Here is a 27,242-nt window from a genome sequence, read left to right as displayed (position 1 = left end):
GGCTGTGGCGGGGATTCAGGGCAGACGTGCGAGGACGGTCCCAGGGATGAGGGACTTAGGATTTATGGAGAGACGGGAAAAGCTGGTGTTACTCTCCTCCTCAGAGAGGTCAAGAGGCGATTGAAGAGGGATGTTCACAATCATGGATGATTTTGATGAAGTGTAAAGGGAAAAAACAGTTGTTTTTTTACTCGTTGCAGACAGATTGGTAACCAGAGGATAGCTTAATGTAATTGGGGAAAGAAGATTTAAAAGAAAAGATGGTCTATAAATGAGAATTGATATTGTCGTGTTCCGAAAGTGCACTTCCTCTGTCTGCATTGAGACTAACAAACATTTATTAACCATCTGCCTTTCCCAAGAGAATAAAACAGCCCCCTTTTCTATTTGAATGTGGTCCTAGGCATTCTTTTGTTGCCCTTTTACTTGACTGCTTCTGAAAGCCTTTGCTGTTTGCTGGTAGCTTCTAATATCCCACTTAACCATACAAGTCTCTCTTCCTACTTCTCACATCTGTCGGTTTCTTTCCGTCACTTGCCCCTTCGCTGCTGAATCCAGATACAAATCTTGAATGCAGTGTTGCAATGTTTAATGGTGTTTGTCGTTACCTCTTTCTGCTTGTAGCACGATTGTCTTCAAACCTGTGGAAAGGCAGAGTTAACATTTTGGGCCTAAATGGACCCTTTCTGTAGAAGGCTCATTTAGACTTGAAACATTAACTTTGTGTGTCTCTCTCTCTCTCTCTCGCTCTCTCTCCACAGATGCTGCTAGACCTGCTGGGTTTATTCAAAATGTTCTGTTTTTACTTCTGATTTCTAACATCCGCAGTATTTTGCTTTTACATGTCCTCAAACCCATTGTTGCCACACTTTAAAAAAAAAAATCCATGGAGCAAGATTGGCAATTTTGCGTGGATCCCTGGAGGTTATGTCACATGATCCTCCCTCTCCAACCACCACCATGGACATGCCCTCAGCCCATTCCATGCAGCTGCGCTCAACCCCACCATCCTGCGGCCAAATGGAAAGTGAGCCATCTGTCTATTACCTGATGGGCAGACAAGATTCATCTCATTAAACAGCCTTCTCTTTTTTTTCTGTCCTCCAACTCCAACACCTGGAGTTTGAAAGACTATCCTGGAACATTAGCAGGGTCCATGAACAGGAAATTGGCATTGACTTTGGGCGGCCATTTTGCCATTGCCTAGTTTGCAGCCATGTCCAAGATGGACCTCGATCCCCCGCTGCAGTATTTAATGTCTGAATCAAGACTCTGCATTTTGGAATTTGAAACTATGATACCAAATGATCCTCCAGGTGCATTTGTTTCCCATTGATCTAGGAGGCAGTTTAGAGGTTTTTTTTTCTATTTGGTTGCTGCCAATTCTAATACATTCAACAGAACCTTGCATGTCCTCTATCTTATTTTCCATATCAAATAACCTGCTCTATTTCTTTCCTTTCACAGCTCCCAAGGGTCAGCATGGGCAATCTATCTGGTAAACATGACTATCACCATTCTGCTACTGACCAGTCTGCCAAAGTAAGGAAATGTGCTTGATGCATTCATGTGACTTTCTTTTTAAAGTGTGTGCACATATGGGATCTCCGGTTTTAAAATTAGATACTCTATGTTTCTATGTTTCCAGGCTGTGTGTAAGGTCACTTAATATGGGACAGGATATTGATTCACTAGTATCAGTCTGGTTAAGGAGCAACTTTTATTTATATGTTCACAAGCTTTGAATGGCTCTGAAGTGCTTTGGGACAATGAAGTACTTATGAAGTGCCGTGACAGTTGTAACATCATAATATTAACATGTGAAGCACGGCAGCTCAACTCTACGCGGCAAGCTGTCACCGACCACCGTACGATCGCGTTCATACGATTTACTTTATTTTTGGTTGAGGGACACATATTGGTCAGGGCACTGGCGAGAACTCCCCTGCTCCTCATTCAAAACAGTGGCCAAGAGATCTTGTCACTTCTGCCCGAGAGAGCGGATTCTCTCTGTGCAGCGCAGACCAGTCCGCTGAAGTCGTGGGAGTGGGACTCGGGCCACAAAATCATCTTCTGAGCTCTTGAGCCGCCGAGAGCTACCCACCCAGCCACCTGGAATTTTCGATTGTTGCGGAGTGTGCGTTACCAGGCCAGACAGCTCCCAATTATTTGGTTGCCACATGATTTCCAAAGCCTCCTTATTTGGAGCTGTCGGTCTGATTCATAAAACAAGGCTGTGGTTACAGTGCTCGCTGACTTGCGAGATAAACAGGAAGCTATTGCACCAGCCTCCCCGCCCTGCCTTCTACAAAGTTGCAACTCTTCTTCTGCCTGCTGGAAATGCAGCCTGATTATACTAGGCCGCTGCTCTGCTCGCCCCCCCACCCCACCCTCACCTGTGTAATCAGAACAACCTTCACCTGAGTACGAAGTAGGAGCCTCTCCTCGCCCAGGATTGACCACCAAGATACTGCTGTGAGCAAACCTCGGGAGAAAAGTCACATGTCTTTTGTAGTTTCTTAAAATCATTGCCTGTGAAAACCTTTCTTGTTTATTCTTCGGAAAAGACAATTAGAGGGGGAATGCAGTCCCAGGGTCTGTTTGTTTTCCAGTTGGTGTGGAACGATGATTTACCCTCAGGTTGGGCATGTTGAGAGCATCCATTAGTGGGAGTGCTGGGGGGGTGGGGGGGGGGGGGGGGGGGGGGGGGGGGAGTTTATGAAAGCTCCTGGATTGTTTACAGACACTGTTGGCAACCCTCAAGAGAAAAGCATGTTTGTTTTAATTTAATATTCATCTGAGCAGGTCATCAGGAGGTAACGATCATAGCCACGATGCCAGCGTATCACTTCCATCCCTGTTATCTTTGATCTCAGATACACGAATAGCCGAGTAATATTTTACAATTATTTCTGCTGGCTCCGTTAATTTTTTTTTCCAAGTTGGCCAAATGTTTTGTAAAGCGACGACGATTTTTACAAAAAAATGGAGGCAAATCTATTTTCTGGTTTTAAAAAAAAATTCCTGTCTCCCTCTCCCACTCCAGCATGGTGGCACAGTAGTTAGCACTGCTGCCTCACAGTGCCAGGGACCCGGGTTCAATTCCGGTCTCGGGTGACTGTCTGTGCAGAGTCTGCACGTTCTCACCGTGTCTGCGTGGGTTTCCTCCGGGTGCTCCGGTTTCCTCCCACAGTCCAAAGATGTGCAGGTTAGGTGGATTGGCCATGATCAACTGGGTTACCGGGATAGGATGGAGGCGTGGGCCTAAGTAGGGTGCTCTTTCCAAGAGCCGGTGCAGACTCGATGGGCCGAATGGGCTCCTTCAATGATTCTATGATCAATGCGCGGGGGTTACGGGGACAGGCGGGGGAATGGGTCTAGGTCGCGTGCTCTTTCGTGGGGTTCGGTGCAGGCTCGATGGGCCGAATGGCCTCCTTCGACGCTGCAGGGATTCCAAAATCGGATACAAATTCTACAGGGGCGATTCTCCAATATGGAGCCCAAGTGTTCGTGCCGTCGTGGACGCCGTCACATTTCATGACGGCACGAACCGGGCCCGGGTACGACCAACGTGGGGGCCAGCACGCGCTGGAGCAGTTCACGCCGCTCCAGCCTCCTTTCGCGGCGCGAAATGGGCGGCGCGTCAACCCGTGCATGCGCGGAGGACTTCCTTAGCACGCCGGCCCCAACTCAACATGGGGTCGGTGTTCAGGGGCCGGCCGCGCCAGAAAGTAGGCCCGGGGAGTGAGAGGCCGGCCCGCCGATCAGTGGGCCCTGATCGTGGGCCAGACCCCATCGGAGGCCCCGCCCCGGTGAAGGAGCCCCCCACAGGCCGCCCCCGACCGTTCGCGCAGAGTTCCCGCCAGCAGCGACCAGGGGTGAACGGCGCCGGCGGGACTCGGGCCGGAGAATCGGCGGCCCCGCCGATTCCAGCGACCCGCGGTCGGCGCTGTGCCGGCGCAAATGCCGCCGATTCTCCGCACTTCGGAGAATCGCACGCCGCGTCATGGCGCAGTTGCAGCGATTTTCCGCCCCAGCGTGGGGCTCGGAGAATTGCCCCCTGTATCTTTTTGTAAACAATGACCCATGATGCTGGTCTTTATCAATAACACCATTATGGCGATTAGTGGTGGTGGTGGTAGTTGTGGGGGCGCGGGGCAGCTGGCGGAGAGGTGGAAGAGTGTGTTTGAATAATTTGAAAATTGAGAATGCATCCACGTCTTGACTAGTCATCGCCCTGTTGATGTGTCCGTACTGGTGAAGGGCACGGCGTACAAGTGCTGTTCCTCTCGAGCCAGGGGGGCACTCCATTCATCTGGGTAGCTTTAATTTTCAAAAGGGAATACTACGTATGCATAAATAAGCTCTTTTGAAGGTGGCAAGTCAAGTTGATAAAACTATTAAGAAAGCAGGGGATTCTTGACTTTATAGATAAGAATCGTTGGGCTGGATTATAAGCTTAACTGCTGGCGGTACTGAAGGTGGGAAGGCATGTCAAAGTTAGCAGCTGGTTTGTCCACGGCTGCCTGTGGGTTAACTGGGGCCTGTAAATGGCCAATTACCAACAACGTGAAGGCCTCATCCCGTTGCTAAGGTTTAGCCAAGCTGGCAGGTGGTAGGTTGCCTGCGTTGTCTGGTGCAGGTCCCACCTACAAAAGCGGCCTGTGATCAATTAGAGCCCCCCCCTCCCCCCCCCACACAAGTGTTATCCCCCACCCCCCCTCCACCCCCAGGTTATCCTCCGCTCCATGGTCTCTCAATCCCCCCCCCCCAACCACACCACCACCCACCCCCACCCCTCACAGGACCTGCCAACTTGGCACCTGGGGACAACCGTCTCAGCTGTTGGGGGCTGGATTCAGAGCAACCCGCCTCCTCGAGCCCCGAGCGCAGTACTGGCAGTGACCACCCCTCTCGGTGGCACTGCCGGTACTGGAAAGCTGCCAGCCTCCGCTCCCTGAGGCGGGGCCTCTTGTTCCTGAAAGGCCAAAGCCCCCCCCCACCCCTCCAGTCTATTAGCAGCCATTCGGGGCTGTGGGGCTGTTGTTCCTCTTCTCATGGGTGGGCACCTCGTGGCCCCCCCCCCCCACCCCCTGATTTTGTCAGCAGGGTTGGGTGGCAAGGAATATGGCGCCCTCTACCATCCAGCCCATAGAGTACAAAAGCAAGAAGGTTGTCGTGAACCTTTGTAAACGATTGGTTAGACCCTTGTGTCCAATTCTCAATCCCACACTTTATGAAGGATGCCAGGGCCTTGAAGAGGGTCACCCAGAATGGTACCAGGGATGCAAGACTCCTGTTGTGTGCAAAGAAGGGTGTTATAACCTGCCTACTTACCATTGGCTGGGGACTAATGACTATCCCACAATCCTGTGGGAGTATGAGCTTCCCCAATGAGGGGGCGGAGAAACTCCTAGTATAAATAAGCTGGCCAGTTCAGGAACCAGGAGGAAGGAGTATGTAGCAAGGGAAGTTACTGTTACTGTTATGTATAAATGTTATAGTAAATAAATGTTATTACTTTGTATCCTTAAACTCGTGCTGGATTCTTCGTGGCCCTTACAAAACTGGCGACGAAGGTAAAAGTGAATAGCTGTCTACACTGCTGAAGCCACCTCCCTGGATTTTTGTTGGATACAGGTTGGAAGTTGTTTTCTATTACACCATGCCTCTGTACGGACGTTTGGATGTTTTTGATGCTGCGCTGGAAAGCTGGAACCAGTACACACAACGGATGCGTTACTATTTCCGGGCAAACAATATCACCGAAAACGAGCGCCAGGTGGTCATATTGCTCACCGCCTGCGGCCCGCATACGTTTGGGGTGATTAGGAGCCTTACGTACCCAGCTGCGCCGGACACCAAAACGTTTGATGAACTTGTGAATATAGTGGGGCAACACTTTAACCCAACCCCGTCCACGATAGTCCAGCGTTACCGGTTTAATACCGCTGAGAGGACCCCTGGAGAATCCCTTGCCGATTTTCTATCCAGGCTGCGCAGGATTGCGGAGTACTGTGACTATGGTGAGACCTTGTCAGAAATGTTACGCGACCGTTTGGTTTGCGGTATTAACAATGCAGCCACCCAGAGAAAGTTGTTAGCGGAGCCAACATTGACTTTTCAACATCCCATTCAAATAGTCTTGTCCCGAGAGAGCGCAGAGCGAGGAGTACAGGAGCTACAGGGAATGGAAGTGCATGCCTTGGGGTGCAACCCTTTCCGTCCAAAAACGTCCCCCCGCACTCCTGCGGTACCTTGGGCGAGGCAACGTCCGGACCGACGCCAGTGGCCATCGGACATTCCTCCCCGAAGGGAGCCTTCTCCAGAGCCAATGGATGAGGAGCCATGTCCGTGTCAGACTTGTAGGCTCCGACCCCGTCGCGGACGGCGGTCCTGGGGACGCCAGAATGCCGTCGTTCCGACCGAAACTGGGACCAGCCCAGGGGCCGTAACTGGGACCAACCCAGAGGCCGTACCTTCCATGTGGATGAACCTGCGGCGACTACTCCTGAGGACGTGGAGACGGAGGACGACTGCCTGCAGCTGCATTGTGTGGCAGCTCCCCGTGTGGCCCCCATTAAGGTGACAGTACGGGTCAATGGCCACCCGCTGGAGATGGAGTTGGATACTGGCGCAGCGGTCTCCGTGATTGCCCAGAGGACATTCGACCGCATCAAGCAGGGTATACAGACCCTTACATTAACCAACTCACAGGCCAGGTTGGCCACCTACACAGGGGAACCACTGGACATTGCAGGAACTACAATGACCCCTGTTGTCTATGGACGCCAGGAGGGGCGTTTCCGACTTATTGTGGTGCGCGGCCATGGGCCCAGCCTGTTGGGTTGGGACTGGTTGCGCCATTTGCGGTTGCAATGGCAGCACATCCTCCAAACAGTTTCTGAAGGGTTGACTGAGGTGCTAGAACGATACCCAGATGTATTCCAGCCTGGTTTGGGGAAAATAAAAGGGGCCGTAGCCCGTATCCAAGTTGAACCAGGAGCCACGCCGCGCTATTTCCGGGCGCGCCCAGTGCCTTAAGCCTTGCTCGAGAAGGTAGAAGGGGAGCTCACTCGTTTGGAGAGTTTGGGTATTATCAGGCCCGTCCATTTTGCTGACTGGGCAGCACCAATTGTACCTGTAATGAAGCCAGATGCCACAGTTCGCTTGTGTGGCGACTTAAACTTGCAGTGAATACAGTTTCCCGACTCGACCGATATCCAATGCTCGCATAGAGGATCTCTACGCGAAACTTGCAGGTGGACTCTCGTTCACAAAATTAGATATGAGTCACGCCTACCTGCAGTTGGAGCTGGACCCTGCCTCCCGACCATATGTAACGATTAATACACACCGGGGCCTGTATGAATGTACACGGTTGCCCTTTGGAGTATCCTCTGCCTGCGCAATTTTTCAATGTGTTATGGAGGGCATTTTGAGAGGTTTACCACGTGTGGCTGTCTACCTAAATGACGTTTTGATTACAGGGACGTCGGAGCAAGAACATTTGGAAAATCTGGAGGCTGTCCTTAGACGCCTTTCGGAGGCTGGAGTCCGTTTACATCGCACAAAGTGCGTATTTCAGGCAAAGGAAGTAGTCTACCTAGGTTATCGGGTGGACCGCGAAGGTCTGCACCCCGCCGCAGAGAAGGTGCGCGCAATTCAACATGCCCCCGCCCCGACTGACACTTCGCATCTTCGTTCTTTTCTCGGTCTTGTAAACTATTACGGGAAGTTCCTCCCCAATCTGGCAACTACGCTGGCCCCTTTGCACCTTCTGCTAAAGAAAAATCACACCTGGGTTTGGGGTCAGCCGCAAGAAACCACTTTCCGGCGGGTAAAGCAACAATTGTCGTCATCTGGGTTACTAACCCACTATGATCCTGGAAAGCCTCTGCTCGTCACATGTGATGCATCCCCGTATGGTATTGGGACCGTCCTGTCCCACAAGATGGAGAACGGGGCCGAGCGACCGATAGCTTTCGCCTCCTGCACATTGACTGCAGCGGAGAAAAAGTACGCGCAGATCGAGAAGGAGGGCCTGGCAGTGGTTTTTGCGGTGAAACGCTTCCACCAGTACGTGTACGGCCGCCATTTCACTATCGTGACTGATCATAAGCCCCTGCTGGGACTTTTCAGAGAGGATAAGCCAATACCGCCCATTGCTTCTGCACGGATCCAGCGCTGGGCTTTGTTGCTTGCTGCATACGAGTATTCTCTGGAGCACAAACGAGGAACGCAGATAGCAAATGCTGACGCACTGAGCCGATTGCCTTTATCGACCGGCCCCATGTCAACCCCCACGACCCGTGAGGTGGTTGCAACCCTAAATTTTATGGACACCTTGCCTGTCACGGCATCACAGATCCGTGAGTGGACCCAGACGGAGCCAGTCCTGTCAAAGGTTCGGCACATAGTCCTGTATGGTGGGCAGCATAGACAGCTCCCAGGCGAGTTGCGGGCATTTTCCTCCAAGCTGTCAGAATTCAGCGTGGAAGACGGCATCCTCTTGTGGGGGACGCGTGTGATTGTCCCGGAAAAAGGCCAGGAGCTGATACTATCAGACTTGCACAATGGACATCCAGGCGTGACCAAAATGAAAATGTTGGCCCGGAGTTATGTCTGGTGGCCAGGCCTCGACACCGACATTGAGAAGGTGGCCCAAAACTGCTCCATTTGCCAGGAGTATCCGAAGCTTCCGCCGGCCGCGCCCCTACATCACTGGGAATGGCCAGGGCGGCCTTGGGCACGCTTGCATGCAGATTTCGCAGGCCCTTTTCAAGGATCCATGTTCCTTCTACTAATTGACGCCCAATCTAAATGGCTAGAGGTGCATAAGATGCAGGGGACAACGTCCTGCGCAACATTGAAAAGATGCGTTTATCGTTTAGTACGCATGGCCTCCCCGAGGTGCTGGTCACGGATAATGGCACTCCATTCACGAGTGAGGAATTTGCTAGGTTCACAAAGATGAACGGCATCCGCCATATCCGCACTGCCCCTTACCACCCGGCTTCAAATGGGTTGGCAGAGCGCGCAGTGCAGACATTCAAAAGAGGCCTAAAGAAGCAGTCTTCCGGATCAATGGACACGAGACTGGCTCGCTTTTTGTTTACGTACAGGACCACCCCCCATGCAGTGACTGGGGTAGCTCCCGCAGAACTCCTAATGGGCCGGAGACTTCGCACCCGCCTTAGTATGGTTTTCCCGGACATTGGCGCAAAAGTACGCCGCACACAAGAACGGCAGGGACAGGGATTTTCTCGGCATCGTCCGATTCGGCAGTTTGCGCCCGGTGACCCAGTATTCGTTCGGAATTTTGTTGGTGGTGCCCAATGGGTTCCTGGTGTAGTCTTTCGCCAAACGGGCCCTATATCTTACCAAGTGCAAGCCCAGGGTCGTCTCCAGCGAAAACATGTAGACCACGTCCGGTCCAGAAGATCATCCCCTCAAAAGATTCCCCGCCCCCGGAGCTCATTTCTACAGCCGCAGAGACCAGAGACAAGGGAAGGTAGTCCTCACAATCTTCCACTGGTGCCTCACTCGACGCCTGCGCAGGTCGTTACGGGACCGAATGGAGATAGAGACGCTGACATGACGGAGGCAGCAGACTCTGACTCCGAGATGGAGACACAGGATGCATCAGAGGGGGAATCCTCGGGTCCACGGGCCATGGATGTACAACCGCGCCGTTCATCACGGAAGCGCCGGTCTCCGTCTCGTTACACGCCGCCTGATCCAGCGCTGCGTGCAAATGGCGTCCGGCCTGCGGCCAAACGAGTCCGACGCCTTCCTTCGCCAGGGTCTTCGGTGGATTCCTTGGACTTTGGGGGGGAGGGATGTTATAACCTGCCTACTTACCATTGGCTGGGGACTAATGACTATCCCACAATCCTGGTGGGAGTATGAGCTTCCCCAATGAGGGGGGCGGAGAAACTCCTAGTATAAATAAGCTGGCCAGTTCAGGAACCAGGAGGAAGGAGAAGGTAGCAAGGGAAGTTACTGCTACTGTTATGTATATATGTTATAGTAAATAAATGTTATTACTTTGTATCCTTAAACTCGTGCTGGATTCTTCGTGGCCCTTACAAAAAAGGGAGAATCTGTTCTCCTTAAGAGTAGAGAATGGGGAGAGTAGAGAAAGGGGAGATCTAATAGAGCTCTTCACATTTTATGAAGGGCTTTGAGCAGTTGGGAAGCAACTATTTCCATGCCCAGGGGGTGGTGGAGGGGGCTGTGGAATTGGGGGTGGGGGGGGAGGTTGATAACCAGACGACAGTACTTTAAGATGATTGGCAGGGGTTGAGATGGTGGGATAGAATAAGGTAATGCCTGGAAAGGCTGGCAAAAGCAGATCCAAAACATTCTAAAAAGTGAAAAAGAGTTACAGGGAAAGGGGCTGATTGGATAGCTCTATCAAAGTACTAGTACGGGGGTGATGGGCCAGACGGCCTCCCTTTTTCTGTGCTGCATGATTCTATTTACAATCCATTTAGCAAAGCAGAAGTTGTCATGCTGTTTACGGCCTTAAAAACGGCAGCCTGGACAGATGATGTCCCGACAACATTGGCTGGTCCTGGATCCTCCCACTTGTCTTGACGGAGGAGAATTATTTGCTTTGCGGTTAACGCAGGGATAACAATGCCTCTTTTAGAAATAAAAAAAAATAGTGCCACTTTCAAGTACTCCAACTTAAAAATGAAAGCTCAAAACTTCAGGGGGTGATACCTGGTAGCACGAGGGAGTGGAAGCCTTGAGCTGTCCCTCAAAGACCTGCGCGGGGGGGGGGTGAGGAGGATGGGGGGGGCGGGGGGTGAGGAGGATGGAGGCAGTAGGGGACGGAAACAACAGATGGGTCTGCAGCAGCTGTAAATAATCGACAACAGAATCATTGCCAGTAGCTCCTGTCTGTGGGCAGCACGGTAGCACAGTGGTTAGCACGGTTGCTTCACAGCTCCAGGGTCCCAGGTTCGATTCCCGGCTTGGGTCACTGTCTGTGCAGAGTCTGCACGTTCTCTCCGTGTGTGCGTGGGTTTCCTCCGGGTGCTCCGGTTTCCTCTCACGGTCCAAAGATGTGCAAGTTAGGTGGATTGGCCATGCTAAATTGCCCTTAGTGTCCAAAATTGCCCTTAGTGTTGGTTGAGGTTACTGGGTTATGGGGATAGGGTGTGGGCTTGGGTAGGGTGCTCTTTCCAAGAGCCGGTGCAGAATCGATGGGCCGAATGGCCTCCTTCTGCACTGTAAATTCTATGTAAAACTGTCTGCAGCCAGTTATGATGGGAAATGTTGCTTTAAAGGAGTGTTATTGCTGTGAAGGAGAATGGGTAAAGACAGTATTTATCCTCACAAGGGACCTCTAGCACTGCAAACACTTGCAGAGGATTTAAAAAATATATATCAGACAAAAAAACAAATGAGGAACCTTTGATACCACCCCTTTAAATGAGTGTGTGGGAGGCAATTCATTCTGTGTCAGTCTTTGCTGCAAAATCTGCTTTCGTTTTTAAATGAAAGGTTTTTTAAACAATGTTTAATTGAAGGGAAAGATCTACAGTTGATATTTTTCCATCTAATTTCCTCTCGGGAAGTAATAACACGTAAATTGTGAATTATGAGTTTCCTTGCTTGTGGGGCAAGACATGTATGTGGAAGAGACCTGCCCTTTACAAACAAGCTGAAGATTGTTGTCATTTCCAGCACGTGTAAAATCCTTCCACCATCCTCTTTATCTTTACGTGAGACTTGCATGATTTCAGCTTATTAAATGCCAAGTTGTTATTTCTTAATTGACAAAGACGCCTGTGCTTTGTTAAATAATTACCTCCTCCGGTGGGGAATTCTGATTAACCTTCAGCAGACATGCTCTGTTGGAAATCCCAGGGGCTGTTTTGGTTTGTGCGACCTGCAGGCATCTTCAAGATCATCTGTAAAAACTAAGCGATCCACAAGGGAAAAACTGAATTATCAACAAGGGTGGCACGGTGGCACAGTGGCTAGCACTGCTGCTTCACAGCGCAGAGGACCCGGGTTCGATCCTGGCCCTGGGTCACTGTCCGTGTGGAGTTTGCACATTCTCCCCGTGTCTGCGTGGGCCTCACCCCCACAACCCAAAGATATGCAGGGTAGGTGGATTGGCCGCGCTAAATTACCCCCTAATTGGAAAAAAATAATTGGATACTCTTAAAAAAAAATTTTAAAAACGAGCTATCAATTTCAGTCTTGAAATTTTAAGAAAAAACAAAGGGTGGCACAGTGATTAGCACTGCTGCCTCACAGCGGCAGGGTCGCGGGTTCGATTCCGACTCAGGGACACTGTCTGTGTGGAGTTTGCATGTTCTCCCCGTGGCTGCGTGGGTTTCCTCCCAGGTGCTCCAGTTTCCTCCCACAGCCCAAAGTTGTGCAGGTCAGGTGGATCGACTCTGATAAATTGCCCCTTAAGGTGCTGTTGCAAGAACAGGACGGGGGATTGGGCCAAGGTAGTGTGGTCGTTCAAATTGTCGGTGCAGACTCGATGGGCTGAATGGCCTCCTTCTGCACTGTAGGGATTTTTTTTTAAATGCTTGAAATGGACAATTATTCAGCAGCTTTTGAGAAACCAAAGGTATTTTCAGATGTGATTCTTCAACAGTTCTGAAATCAAAGTACGAAACGAAAGACTTGCATTTATACAGCACAGCAAGCTTCCACAAGCAGCAGTGCAGTAACGACCAGATGATCGGTTACCATGGTGTTGATTTTAAAAAACAAAATGAGAATGTTTATTGAGATTTTACATTTTATAAAATAACACAATAAAGTTATAAAAGAATACAGCACCCAAAGCAAGGGAGGGAAACCCCCCCAGAAATTACTTAACCCACATGAACACAGGATGGAACAGGAGAAGGACATCACAATTGGCTCAATACCATCATTACACAGATCTAGATACCCACATCGCCCCACCAGGGATTGAGTGAGAAACAGGATGAGACCATGAGAATGTGTCAGCGTTACAAAATGGCGCGCACCCTCTCACATCGCACAGCCCCGTGATCATCACGGGAGATCAGGATAGGCTTCCCATGCCATGATGGGGTGCACACCAACATACATCCCCCTCAACTTCAGCACCTCCAACGGCATCAATGACCATAAGCTATAGGAGCAGAATTAGGCCACTTGGCCCATCGAGTCTGCTCCGCCATTCAATCATGGCTGATATTTTCTCATCCCCATTCTCCTACCTTCTCCCCATAACCCTGATCCCCTTATTAATCAGGAACCTATCTACCTCTGCCTTAAAGACACTTAGAGATTTGGCCTCCACAGCCTTCTGCAGCAAAGAGTTCCACAGATTCACCACCCTCTGGCTGAAGAAATTCCTCCTCATCTCAGTTTTAAAGGATATTCCCTTGAGCCTGAGGTTGTGCCCTCGCGTTCTAGTTTCTCCTACAAGTGGAAACATCCTCTCCACGTCCACTCTATCCAGGCCTTGCAGTATCCTGTAAGTTTCAATAAGATCCCCCCATCATCCTTCTAAACTCCAACGGGTACAGACCCAAAGTCCTCAACCGTTCCTCATAAGACAAGCTCTTCACTCCAGGGACCATTCTCGTGAACCACCTCTGGACCCTTTCTGAGGCCAGAACATCCTTCCTTAGATACAGGGTCCAAAACTGCTCACAATACTCCAAATGGGGTCTAACCAGAGCCTTATACAGCCTCAAAAGTACATCCCGGGTCTTGTATTCTCACCCTCTCGACATGAATGCTAACATTGCATTTCACTTCCTAACTGCCGACTGAACCTGCACATTGATGCACGAACAATTACACTCAAGACAAAGTGATTTCATAACTGAAGGCATAAATCTACTAGAACTTGTTCCCCAGCAGCTTCAGTACAGGAAGTGAAGGCTGCTGGGACGGCCCCGTTTCTTATACTCCGCCTGTCAAGGTGGAGCTACGTAACAACTGCCAATGGTAAACTCCTGGGTTTAACCAATGGTCATCAGCCTCTTAGGTACCGCAATACCTGGTACTACCACATTCACCCCCTGTTAAAAAAGAGTCCGGCGGGGGTGGTGGCCAGTGGTAACAGTCGCGTTTAACATGGTATGATCAGGTATGGAGGTACTGTGCTGTCGAGGACATTTACAAAGTGTTCGTTCATAGTTAAAGTCACAGCGAAGCAATCAGTCGATCGGGTGGCCTGGTCGTCCTTCTGGAGCGCCTGGGCTTCAGTGGTGATTCTGGTGGGGGTCCCGGTGGTTGCGACTCCGGGAGTGTGGTTTCGGCCTCCCTGGCAGCTTCGTCACCCCTAGGCGGCGCTGTTGGGGCAAAGGGTTGACACGGGGGGGGGTCGCCTGTAGGGGGCGTCGGTGGGTGGGCGGGCCTAGGCAGGAGCGGCGGGAGGACTGACCCTCCAGTGAGGTGCTGTGGGGGGCGGGGGTAATGGTTCGGGTGCGAGTGGGGTTCCGGCGGGCGCCAGATCCCGAAGGGAGACTGTATCTTGCCGGCCGTCAGGTAACGCCACGTAGGCGTACTGGGGGTTAGCATGCAGCAGGTGGACCCTCTCGACCAACGGGTCCGACTTGTGCGCCCGCACGTGCTTCCGAAGCAGGATGGGTCCGGATGTCGCTAGCCAGGTTGGGAGCGAGGTCCCGGAGGAGGACTTCCTGGGGAAAACAAGGAGACGTTCATGAGGTGTCTGATTGGTAGTTGTACAGAGCAGCTACCGGATGGTGTGGAGGGCCACCGGGAGGACTTCTTGCCAGCGGGAGACTGGGAGATTCCTGGACCGTAGGGCCAGTAGAACAGTCTTCCAGACCGTTCCGTTCTCCCTCTCTACCTGTCCATTTCCCCGCGGGTTGTAACTGGTCGTCCTGCTCGAGGCGATGCCCTTGCTGAGCAGGAATTGACACAGTTCATCGCTCATAAAGGAGGACTGCCTATCACTGTGTATGTACGCGGGGAAACCGAACAGTGTAAAGATACGCTGGAGGGCCTTGATGACGGTGGTTGTGGTCATGTCTGGGCAGGGGATGGCGAATGGGAACCGGGAGCACTCGTCAATCACGTTCAGGAAATACGTGTTGCGGTCGGTGGAGGGGAGGGGGCCTTTGAAATCCATGCTGAGGCGTTCAAAGGGACGGGAAGCCTTTATCAGGTGCGCCCTCTCTGGCTGGTAGAAGTGCGGTTTGCACTCCGCACAGATTTGGCAGTCTCTGGTGACTGTCCTGACCTCCTCGATGGAGTAGGGCAGGTTGCGGGTCTTGATGAAGTGGAAGAAACGAGTGACCCCCGGGTGGCAGAGGTCCTCGTGGAGGGCTTGGAGGCGGTCCACTTGTGCGGTGGCACAAGTGCTGCGGGACAGGGCATCAGGAGACCCGTTTAGCTTCCCCGGACGGTACAAGATCTCGTAGTTGAAGGTGGAGAGTTCTACCCTCTACCGCAAGATCTTGTTGTTTTTAATCTTGCCCCGCTGTGCATTATCGAACATGAAGGCAACTGACCGTTGGTCCGTGAGGAAAGTGAATCTCCTGCTGGCCAGGTAATGCCTCCAATGTCTCACAGCTTCTACTATAGCTTGTGCCTCTTTTTCGACTGAGGAATGGCGAATTTCGGAAGCATGGAGGGTACGGGAAAAGAAGGCCACGGGCCTGCCCGCTTGGCTGAGGGTGGCCGCCAGAGCTACGTCGGACGCATCGCTCTCGACCTGGAAGGGGAGGGACTCGTTGATGGCACGCATCGTGGCCTTTGCAATGTCTGCTTTGATGCAGCTGAAGGCCTCCGTCGACAGGGGAAAGGTTATGGACTGGATTAGGGGTCGGGCTTTGTCTGCGTAGTTGGGGACCCACTGTGCGTAATGGCTGAAAAACCCAAGGCAGCGTTTCAGGGCCTTCAGTTATGAAATCACTTCGTCTTGAGTGTAATTGATCGTGCATCAATTTAATCTACTAGACTTAAGCTGGAAGGATGGACCTCCGAATCAAACCGGAGTGCCTTCAACTCAGCCCCCAGGCGGAGAACTCGGCTGCAATATTTAAACACTGGCTGGCGTGCTTTAAAGGCTACCTCGAGACGGCTGGAGGCACCCCCTCAGAAGGACAGAAAATGCACCTCTTGCGCTCAAGGGTCAGCCCTGGGATCTACCCCCTTATCGAGGAGGCGGAGGACTATGATGCCGCGATCGAACTGCTAAAAGGACATTATATCCGCCCTGTAAATCAGGTCTACGCACGTCACTTGCTTGCAACTAGACGACAAAGCCCCGGGGAATCGTAGGAGGATTTCTACCGGGCGCTACTGTGCCTGCCCGCAAGTTTCGGGGAGCGAGCACACGGAACTTTTAATCAGGGATGCTTTTGTAGCAGGTATGAGCTCCTCAGATATCCGCCGAAGACTCCTAGAAAAGGACACCCTGGGGCTCAGAGAGGCACGGGCCCTAGCCTACCAAAGCTTTGTTCGCCCGGACACGGTAAGGCGCTATCCCTTGTTAACCACCCTGGGACGGCACCGTTTCTTATACTCCGCCTGTCAGGACGGAGCTACGTAACAACAGCCAATGGTAAACTCCTGGGTTTAACCAATGGTCATCAGCCTCTTAGGTGCCGCAATACCTGGTACTACCACACACATTAACCTTAAAAGAATCGTGAACAAGGACTCCCACAAGTCGCTTTGTGCTTCCCATCACATCCCTCTCTTCCCGGATTCCAGACTTGGACCAATGTAAGAGCAAGAAATGGATTTGTATACCCATTCTTGCAAAAACAGAGGAAAATGCATGGAACTCCCCAGATCTACAGGGATTACAGACATACTGTAGAATGCTACAAAACCCCAAACCAAGGTCCAGGGCAGAATCCAATACAATGAAAGGAGAGGACCGACAACAGTGACAATATGTTCAGATTGTCGTCAGCCCCCCCCCACCCCCCGAGCCCCTGGCAATAACAGGTTAACAGTCACAGCAGCAGGCCCGGCCTAGCTCAGCACCAACCAACACATAAAAAACTATAACCCCAGGGCCTCCAGCACGGCCCCAGAAAACTCCGCACCACAAGAGGATAATTATTCCAACCCCAGCCAAGAGGGGGAGGCTCCCAATCGAGAAGAAGAGGCGCCATCAAGACACCCAACAATTCGGAGCCCTGAGAGGGAGGGCCGACTCCCTCCTCCCCGACACAAACACAGAACCAGGGAACCGGGTTCGATTCCGGCCTCAGAGAGGCATGGATGGGGTATGGGAAGTGTTTGGCAGGTGACTGGGTGGGACCGGCGAGGGCCGAAGGATCTTTGTCGTTTGATTTTAAACTGCACAGAGGTGTCGGCGAACGGGACCAGGTGATTAATTTTTGAGAGTCACTCCACTGGACTTGCAAACCATAAGCCCAGGCTAATGATCTGGAGACAGGAGTTCAAATCCCATCAGGGCAGCGGGTGAACTTTAAATTCAATCAATAAAATCTTCAACTGATAGCTTCATTGATTGTTGTAGAAGCCCATCTGGTTCCTTCAGGAAATCTGCCATTCTTACCCGGTCTGGCCTACATGTGACTCCAGACCCACAACAATGTGGTTGACTCTTTAACTACCCTCTGAAATGGACCATAATATTGTGATAATCCTCACGAGGACCAGGGGGGATTGATCTCCCCATGAGCTACTTGATAGAATACGAGTTACTGTGGTGAGCAGGTGGAGGTCCACACAGCTGGGGCTCGTTAGCGGGATCTTTAAGTGTAGTTCCCAGACCCAGATCGGTAGTCCAAGGCCGCGGCATTTGTTTTGTGCGCCGCCTAGCGTCTTTATTTTCAGTTTAAAATAAACGTGTTTGATCTTTCACTCCACTCCCCCTGGAATTATTACAAAGCCCAGAAGACTTAATGGCAGAAGAAGGTTATTCAGCCATTGGGTTTGTTCCATCATGGAGTTCATGGGTGATCTTATCTCCTCCTCAACTTCACTTTCCTGCCTCAATTCCCTTGCTGACTAAAAATATGTGTATTTCGGTCTTGAATGTATTTAATGACCCAGTTTCTACAGCCCTTTCCAATAAAGAATTCTATAGATTCACTGCACTCTGAGAACATAAATTCCTCTTCATCTCTGTCTTAAATGGACAACTCCTTACTCTGAGATTATGCCCTCTGGCCCTAGACTCTCCACAAGGGGAAACAACCTGTCGGCATATACCTTGTCCAGGCTTCTGAAAATCCTCGATGCCTCAATAAAGTCACTTCACATTCTTCTAAACTCCAGTGAGCACAGGCCCCAACCTACTCAACCTCTCCTCATTAGAAAATCCTTCCATACCCAGGATTAACCTAGTAAAGCTTCTCTGGACTGCCTCCAGTGCCAGTCTAGGGTGGCATGGTGGCACAGTGGTTAGTACTGTTGCCTCACAGAGCCAGGGACCCGGGTTTGATTCCAGCCTTGGGCGACGATCTGTGGGGAGTTTGCATGTTCTCCCCGTGTCTGCATGGGTTCCCTCCAAGTACTCCTGTTTCCTCTCACAGTCCAAACATGCGTAGGTTAGGGGGATTGGTCATGCTAAATTGCTCCTTAATGTCCAAAGATGTGCAGGCTTGGTGGGACTACGGGGTTATGAGGAAAGGGTGGGGGAATGGGACTAGTAGCGTGCCCTTTCAGAGTCGGTGCAAACTCGATAGGCCGAATGGCCTTCTTCTGCAGATTGGGATTCTATGGATCTTTCCTTAGATAAGCGGAACTGTTCACGGTATTCCAAGTGTGGCATAACTAGTGCCTTGTGCAGTTTTAGCAACATTTCCTATTTTTATACTCTATTCCCTTTGAAATAAAGGCCAACATTCCATTTACCTTCCCACTTACCTTCTGAACTTGCATGTTAACTTTCTGGGATTTCTGCACGAGGACCTCCAAATCCCTCTTGTGCTGCAGCTTTCTGCCATCTCTCTCCATTTAAATAATATTCAGCTCCTTTATTCTTCCTACCAAAGTGCAGAACTTCACATTTTCCCTTGTTATATGGATTAACAAGCCACTCAGTTCAAGGGCAATTAGGAATATAGAATCATAGAATTTACAGTGCAGAAGGAGGCCATTCGGCCCATCGAGTCTGCACCGGCCCTTGGAAAGAGCACCCTAGCCAAGGTCCACACCTCCACCCTATCCCCATAACCCAGTAACCCCACCCAACACTAAGGGCAATTTTGGACACTAAGGGCAATTTATCATGGCCAATCCACCTAACCTGCACATCTTTGGACTGTGGGAGGAAGCCGGAGCACCCGGAGGAAACCCACGCACACACGGGAGAATGTGCAGACTCCGCACAGACAGTGACCCAAGCCGGGAATCGAACCTCGGACCCTGGAGCTGTGAAGCAATTGTGCTAACCACAGTGCACCGTGCTGCCCTGCACATGTTAACCTGCTGGGCAACACATCGCTGAAAATCATTTTGAAAAAGCAACCCTGTGCTAATGCAGGGATTGGTGAAATTATTGTCTTTTGCGCTATAAAATTCTACATAAATATCCGTGTGGAGTTTGCACATTCCCCCCCGTATCTGCGTGGGTTTCGCCCCCATAATCCAACAGATGTGCAGGGTAGGTGGATTGGCCGCGCTAAATAGCCCCTTAATTGGAAAAAATAATTGGGTACTCTAAATTTGTTTTTTAAAATTCTGTATAAATAAGACGATGGTATGGAAGTTTTCTTTCGGTTGCAAGTCAAGTCTTTTTTCATTATAGTTGTGACTGGGACAGGACTGCAGTTGTTACGTTAGTGTGGGCTTAATCTTGTATGAAGGCAGTAGGAAGCTGACATTAAAGGTCCTTTTTAGTAATGGCAGTGTGGTAAAAACAAGAAATTTATATCCCCTAAACAGCTTCTTTGAATCTGGGAGAGAATTGGCCATCAGCAGAGTAGATCAATGAAGGCTCTCGATGGATCGCCTGTCGAGGCTGCAGAGTGCAGTGCCATCCTGCGGCCTTGCTAAATTATCTCCCACCTGAAGTGATTTGAAGTAGTTTCTCTCTGAGACGTTAAGTGCAGCTTCCAAGCCAATACAAAATCCAATTGAAATCTGAATAGCCGAATTGCTGGCATCCACTGGCTGAGAGAGCCTCTTAAAATGTCACCATCTATGCTCGCTGGATGACCCTCATCGATTATACACGAGATATATTTGACTCAAAATGCATGGGTGGATGCTGAGGAGAGGAAGGACCTTCCCCCCCCCTCCCCCCATCAACAGAAGCCACACTGTGCTCGCTGACCTACTTTGGCTCCTGACCCAGCAATTAAACATTCTCCTCTTTTGTGTACAGATCCATCCATGGCCTTCCTTCCTCTCTTATCTCCTTTTGTAAATCCCCTCTGGAAAAAGCACAGCGAAGCTGCCGCGGGTGGATGGCTCCGAGTACAAACAGGACACCTCTGCACGCTCGACAGCAGAATCTGAGGCGCACTACGGCAGCGACTGTTACCGTAGGGAAAAAATGCCCCAGAATCATTCACTGCGGCCGCCTTGAGATGTCAAGACAGGTGCCCAAGTGGTCAAAGAGGTAAAGTTTTAAGGAGCAGCTTAAAGGAGAGAGAGTTGGAGAGACTTGTTTGGGGGGGGGGATTGGATTCCAGAGCTGTGGCCTAGGCAGCTGGACCACGAAGGGTGGAGCGGCGATCGGGAAATCTCAAGAAGACCTGGACGAGCACGGTGATCTTGGAGGGTTGTCGGGCTGGAGGAGGATTCAGATATTATAATAATAATCTTTATTGTCTCACATTAACACTGCAATGAAGTTACTGTGAAAAGCCCCTAGTCGCCACACTCCAGCGCCTGTCCGGGTACACAGAGGGGGAATTCAGAATGTCCCATTCACCTAACAAGCACGTCTTTCGGGACTTATGGGAGGAAACCGGAGCACCCGGAGGAAACCCACGTAGACACGGGGAGAACGTGCAGACTTCACACAGACAGTGACCCAAGCCGGGAATCGAACCTGGGACTGTGAAGCAACAGTGCTACCCACTGTGCTACCGTAGGGAGGGAGCTTCGGATTTTGACCTAGTGACAGTGAAAACATCCCGATATATTTCCAAGTCCGGGTGGTGTGCGGTTTGGAGGGGGACATGCAGGTGGTGCTGTTCCTATGCGTCTGCTGCCCTTGTCCTTCTGGACGTTAGAGGTTGTGGGTTTGGAGGGTGCTGTCGAAGGAGGTTTGGAGTTGCTGCAGTGCACCTTGTCGATGGTCCACACGGCTGCCACTGTGCGACTTACGCCATTCACTAGACCTTTCCCCCCAACTTTCAGGATGATTAGCATTTGCGCCATAATTTGGAGTTTGGACTGATAACTGGGCAGCGAGGGGGGTAAAAGGCTGACCCGGAACCCCAGTAAGCAATTAAATCAATGCTCTCATCTCATTACCCGGTGCAATTTAAGGATTGTGAAAGAAATAACAGAGAAAAAAATGGTGCGAATTGGAATCTAAATGCAATATGGGAGACGAAATAAAGAGAGAGCTAAACATTGAATTAAGACAGAGAGGAATAGGTAAAGGAAATTGCTGAGGTTTAAAATCACAAATGGGTTTTAAACACACAGCAATGAGATTAAACAGTTTGAATTGTTCTCATTCTTGCCCAGAGAGTTTGCTTGGCATTGCATTAACAATGATCACATTGTTAAAATGGCACCTGCACTATTTAGGCGGAATCTTGCTTCAGTGTGTTTAATGTGCAATTAGTGTACAAATCCAACAAGTTCTTAAAAATAACCGGTGGGTAAGGATCAAATGCAATTTGTGAGAAACAAGCAATGTGAATTGACCAGATTTCCAACTCAACTTCCTTCTTCCTTCCCTGAACTCTGTGTCCAATTTTCACAGAATATCTCGTTGGTTTTCCTGCAAGTTCCAGCCCAATCTTCGTCCAGTGTGTTAGAACATGACGAATGGGAGAAAAATGAATGTGCCTCACTCGATTAATGTCCTCCCAATTGCTCAGCAATGTTTTTGTAGTGAGTAGCTGAATTGAATTGGATTTGGGCTTTATTCTCATGTGGACCGAGGTACAGTGAAAAGTATTCTTCTGCGGGCAGTCCAGACAGATCGATCCATACATGGAAAACATAGGACATACGATAGATACACAATGTAAGTACATAGGCACAGGTATCGTGTGACGCATACGGGGTGTATTGCTACTCAATAGAGAAGATGTGCGGAGAGATCAGTTCAGCCCATAAGAGGGTCATTCAGGAGTCTGGTAACAGCGGGAAGAAGCTGTTTTTGAATTTGTTTGTGCGTGTTCTCAGACTTTTGTACCCCTTGCCCGATGGAAGAAGTTGGAAGAGAGAATAATCCGGGTGGGAGGGGTCTTTGATTATGCTGCCCGCTTTCCCAAGGGAGCGGAAGGTGTAGACAGAGCACATGGATGGGAGGCGGGTTTGTGTGATGGACTGGGCTGTGTTCATGACTCTCTGTAGTTTTGTATGGTCCTGGGCCGAGCAGTTGCCATACCAGGCTGTCATGCAGCCGGATAGGATGCTTTCTTTTTTTTTTTTTAAATAATATTTTATTGAAAATTTTTGGTCAACCAACACAGTACATTGTGCATCCTTTACACAACATTGTAACAATACAGATAATAATGACCTTTTTTAAATTTAAACAAAAACAACAACAAATAAATAAATATTAAATAACAAAAAATAAAAACTAGCCCTAATTGGCAACTGCCTTGTCTCAGGCCACACCCCCCCCCCCCCCCACACCCCCCCCATCCCTCCCCCCCCCCCCCCCCAAGTCCTGGGCCGCTGCTGCTACCTTCTTTGTTCTCCCCTATCTACCTTTCCGCAAGATATTCGACGAACGGTTGCCACCGCCTAGTAAACCCTTGAGCCGACCCCCTTAGGACGAACTTAATCCGCTCTAACTTTATGAACCCCGCCATATCATTTATCCAGGTCTCCACCCCCGGGGGCTTGGCTTCTTTCCACATTAGCAATATTCTGCGCCGGGCTACTAGGGACGCAAAGGCCAAAACATCGGCCTCTTTCGCCTCCTGCACTCCCGGCACTTGTGCAACCCCAAATATAGCCAATCCCCAGCTTGGTTCGACCCGGACTCCTACTACTTTCGAAAGCACCTTTGTCACCCCCATCCAAAACCCCTGTAGTGCCGGGCATGACCAAAACATATGGGTATGATTCGCTGGGCTTCTCGAGCACCTCGCACACCTATCCTCCACCCCAAAAAATTTACTGAGCCGTGTTCCAGTCATATGTGCCCTGTGTAATACCTTAAACTGAATCAGGCTTAGCCTGGCGCACGAGGACGACGAGTTTACCCTGTTTAGGGCATCTGCCCACATCCCCTCCTCAATCTCCTCCCCTAGCTCTTCTTCCCATTTCCCTTTTAGTTCGTCCATCATAGTCTCCCCTTCGTCTCTCATTTCCCTATATATATCCGACACCTTACCGTCCCCCACCCATTTCTTTGAGATGACTCTGTCCTGCACCTCTTGTGTCGGGAGCTGCGGGAATTCCCTCACCTGCTGCCTCGCAAAAGCCCTCAATTGCATGTACCTGAATGCATTCCCTTGGGGCAACCCATATTTCTCGGTCAGCGCTCCCAGACTCGCAAACTTCCCATCCACAAATAGATCTTTCAATTGCGTTATACCTGCTCTTTGCCACATTCCATATCCCCCATCCATTCCCCCCGGGGCAAACCTATGGTTGTTTCTTATCGGGGACCCCCCCAGTGCTCCGGTCTTTCCCCTATGTCGTCTCCACTGTCCCCAAATCTTCAGTGTAGCTACCACCACCGGACTCGTGGTATAGTTCCTTGGTGAGAACGGCAATGGGGCTGTCACCATAGCCTGCAGGCTGGTCCCCCTACAGGACGCCCTCTCTAATCTCTTCCACGCCGCTCCTTCCTCCTCTCCCATCCACTTACTCACCATTGAAATATTAGCGGCCCAATAATACTCACTTAGGCTCGGTAGTGCCAGCCCCCCCCTATCCCTACTATGCTGAAAGAATCCCTTCCTCACTCTCGGAGTCTTCCCGGCCCAAACAAAACCCATGATACTCTTTGCTATCCTTTTGAAAAAAGCCTTCGTGATCACCACCGGGAGACACTGAAACACAAAAAGGAATCTCGGGAGGACCACCATCTTAACTGCCTGCACCCTCCCTGCCATTGACAATGCTACCATATCCCATCTCTTGAAATCTTCCTCCATCTGTTCCACCAACTGCGTCAAATTTAGCCTGTGCAATGTGCCCCAATTCTTAGCTATCTGGATCCCCAGGTAACGAAAGTCTCTTGTTACCTTCCTCAACGGTAGGTCTTCTATTTCTCTACTCTGCTCCCCTGGATGCACCACAAACAGCTCACTCTTTCCCATGTTCAATTTATACCCTGAAAAATCCCCAAACTCCCCAAGTATCCGCATTATTTCTGGCATCCCCTCCGCTGGATCCGCCACATATAGTAGCAGATCATCCGCATATAAAGATACCCGGTGTTCTTCTCCTCCCCTAAGTATTCCCCTCCATCCCTTGGAACCTCTCAGCGCTATCGCCAGGGGCTCAATCGCCAGTGCAAACAGTAATGGGGACAGAGGACATCCCTGCCTTGTCCCTCTATGGAGCCGAAAATATGCCGATCCCCGTCCATTCGTGACCACACTCGCCACTGGGGCCCTATACAACAGCTGCACCCATCTAATATACCCCTCTCCGAACCCAAATCTCCTCAACACCTCCCACAGATAATCCCACTCCACTCTATCAAATGCTTTCTCGGCATCCATCGCCACTACTATCTCCGTTTCACCCTCTGGTGGGGCCATCATCATTACCCCTAACAACCTCCGTATGTTCGTGTTCAGCTGTCTCCCCTTCACAAACCCAGTTTGGTCCTCATGAACCACCCCCGGGACACATTCCTCTATTCTCTTTGCCATTACCTTGGCCAAGACCTTGGCATCTACATTGAGGAGGGAGATTGGTCTGTAGGACCCGCATTGTAGCGGATCCTTTTCCTTCTTTAAAAGAAGCGATATCGTTGCTTCTGACATAGTCGGGGGCAGTTGTCCCCTTTCCTTTGCCTCGTTGAAGGTCCTCGTCAGCAGCGGGGCGAGCAAGTCCAAATATTTTCTGTAAAATTCAACTGGGAATCCGTCCGGTCCCGGGGCCTTTCCCGTCTGCATGTTCCTAATTCCTTTCACCACTTCTTCTACCGTGATCTGTGCTCCCAATCCCATCCTTTCCTGCTCTTCCACCTTGGGAATTTCCAGCCGATCCAAAAACTCCATCATTCTCTCCCTCCCATCCGGGGGTTGAGCTTCATACAATTTTTTATAAAATGTCTTAAACACTTCATTCACTCTCTCCGCTCCCCGCTCCGTCTCTCCATCTTCGTCTCTCACCCCCCCTATTTCCCTCGCTGCTCCCCTTTTCCTCAATTGGTGTGCCAGCAATCTGCTCGCCTTCTCTCCATATTCATACTGTACACCCTGCGCCTTCCTCCATTGTGCCTCTGCAGTGCCTGTGGTCAGCAAGTCAAATTCCACATGTAGCCTTTGCCTTTCCCTATACAGTCCCTCCTCCGGTGCTTCCGCATACTGTCTGTCCACCCTCAAAAGTTCTTGCAACAACCGCTCCCGTTCCTTACTCTCCTGCTTCCCTTTATGTGTCCTTATTGATATCAGCTCCCCCCTAACCACCGCCTTCAACGCCTCCCAGACCACTCCCACCTGAACCTCCCCATTGTCATTGAGTTCCAAGTACTTTTCAATGCATCCCCTCACCCTTAAGCACACCCCCTCATCCGCCATTAGTCCCATATCCATTCTCCAGGGTGGACGCCCTCTTGTTTCCTCCCCTATCTCCAAGTCTACCCAGTGTGGGGCATGATCCGAAATGGCTATAGCCGTATATTCCGTTCCCCTCACCCTCGGGATCAATGCCCTACCCAACACAAAAAAGTCTATGCGTGAATAGACTTCATGGACATAGGAGAAAAACGAGAACTCCTTACTCCTAGGTCTACTGAATCTCCACGGGTCCACCCCTCCCATCTGCTCCATAAAATCCTTAAGCACCTTGGCTGCTGCCGGCCTCCTACCAGTCCTGGACTTCGACCTATCCAGCCTTGGTTCCAACACCGTGTTAAAGTCTCCCCCCATTATCAGCTTTCCGGTCTCTAGGTCTGGGATGCGTCCTAGCATTCGCCTCATAAAATTGGCATCGTCCCAATTCGGGGCATACACGTTTACCAACACCACCATCTCTCCCTGTAATTTGCCACTCACCATCACGTATCTGCCCCCGTTATCCGCCACTCTAGTCTTTGCCTCGAACATTACCCGCTTCCCCACTAATATAGCCACCCCCCTGTTTTTCGCATCCAGCCCCGAATGGAACACCTGCCCTACCCATCCTTTGCGCAACCTAACCTGATCTATCAGTTTCAGGTGCGTTTCCTGTAACATGACCACATCTGCTTTAAGTTTCTTAAGGTGTGCGAGTACTCGTGCCCTCTTTATCGGCCCGTTAAGCCCCCTCACGTTCCACGTGATCAGCCGAGTTGGGGGGCTTCCCACCCCCCCCCCTTGCCGGTTAGCCATCATCTTTTTCCAGCTTCTCGCCCAGTTCCCACGCGGCTGTATTTCTCCCAGACGGTGCCCCCCCCCGCCCATCCTTTCCCGCACCCACTCCCCCCTTTCCCCAGCAGCAGCAACCCAGTAATTCCCCTCTCCCCCCCCCCCCCCCGCTAGACCCCCCGCTAGCGTAATTACTCCCCCCATGTTGCTCCCAGAAGTCAGCAAACTCTGGCTGACCTCGGCTTCCCCCCGTGATCACGGCTCGCCCCGTGCGGCGCCCCCTCCTTCCTGCTTCTCTATTCCCGCCATAATTATCATAGCGCGGGAACCAAGCCCGCGCCTCTCCCTCGGCCCCGCCTCCCATGGCCAACGCCCCATCTCCTCTCCCTCCCCACCTCCCCCCATCACCACCTGTGGGAGAAAGAAAAGTTACCATACCGCAGGATTAATCATACAATCCCTCTTCGCCCCCCCCCACTCGTCCCACCACTTTGTCCAAACGTTCATTTTCGTAGTCCAATCATTCCAATTTTTCTTCTACAATAAAAGTCCACGCTTCATCCGCCGTCTCAAAGTAGTGGTGCCTCCCTTGATATGTGACCCACAGTCTTGCCGGTTGCAGCATTCCAAACTTTATCTTTTTTTTGT

The 27,242-nt window shown here is 50.8% G+C and overlaps 1 protein-coding gene across 4 annotated transcripts in view; it reads left to right on the top strand.

The window, feature by feature from the left end:
- Nucleotides 1-27,242, top strand: part of LOC140385128 (myelin basic protein) — a 213,178-nt gene that overhangs the window by 51,635 nt on the left and 134,301 nt on the right. For 3 of the 4 annotated variants that reach the window (XM_072466963.1, XM_072466964.1, XM_072466967.1), the window contains exon 2: nt 1,468-1,542. The exons of the other annotated variant lie outside the window; for it this stretch is intronic. In XM_072466963.1, coding sequence (XP_072323064.1) covers nt 1,483-1,542 — 60 coding nt within the window. In that variant the 5' untranslated portion in view covers nt 1,468-1,482. The remainder of the gene's footprint in view (nt 1-1,467; nt 1,543-27,242) is intronic. 4 annotated transcript variants of the gene reach the window in all.

This window comes from Scyliorhinus torazame, chromosome 11 (assembly GCF_047496885.1).
Source record: "Scyliorhinus torazame isolate Kashiwa2021f chromosome 11, sScyTor2.1, whole genome shotgun sequence".
NCBI classification, from domain to species: Eukaryota; Metazoa; Chordata; class Chondrichthyes; order Carcharhiniformes; family Scyliorhinidae; genus Scyliorhinus; species Scyliorhinus torazame.
Note: the sequence above shows the minus strand (reverse complement) of the source record. Positions and strands in the feature narration are given on the sequence as shown.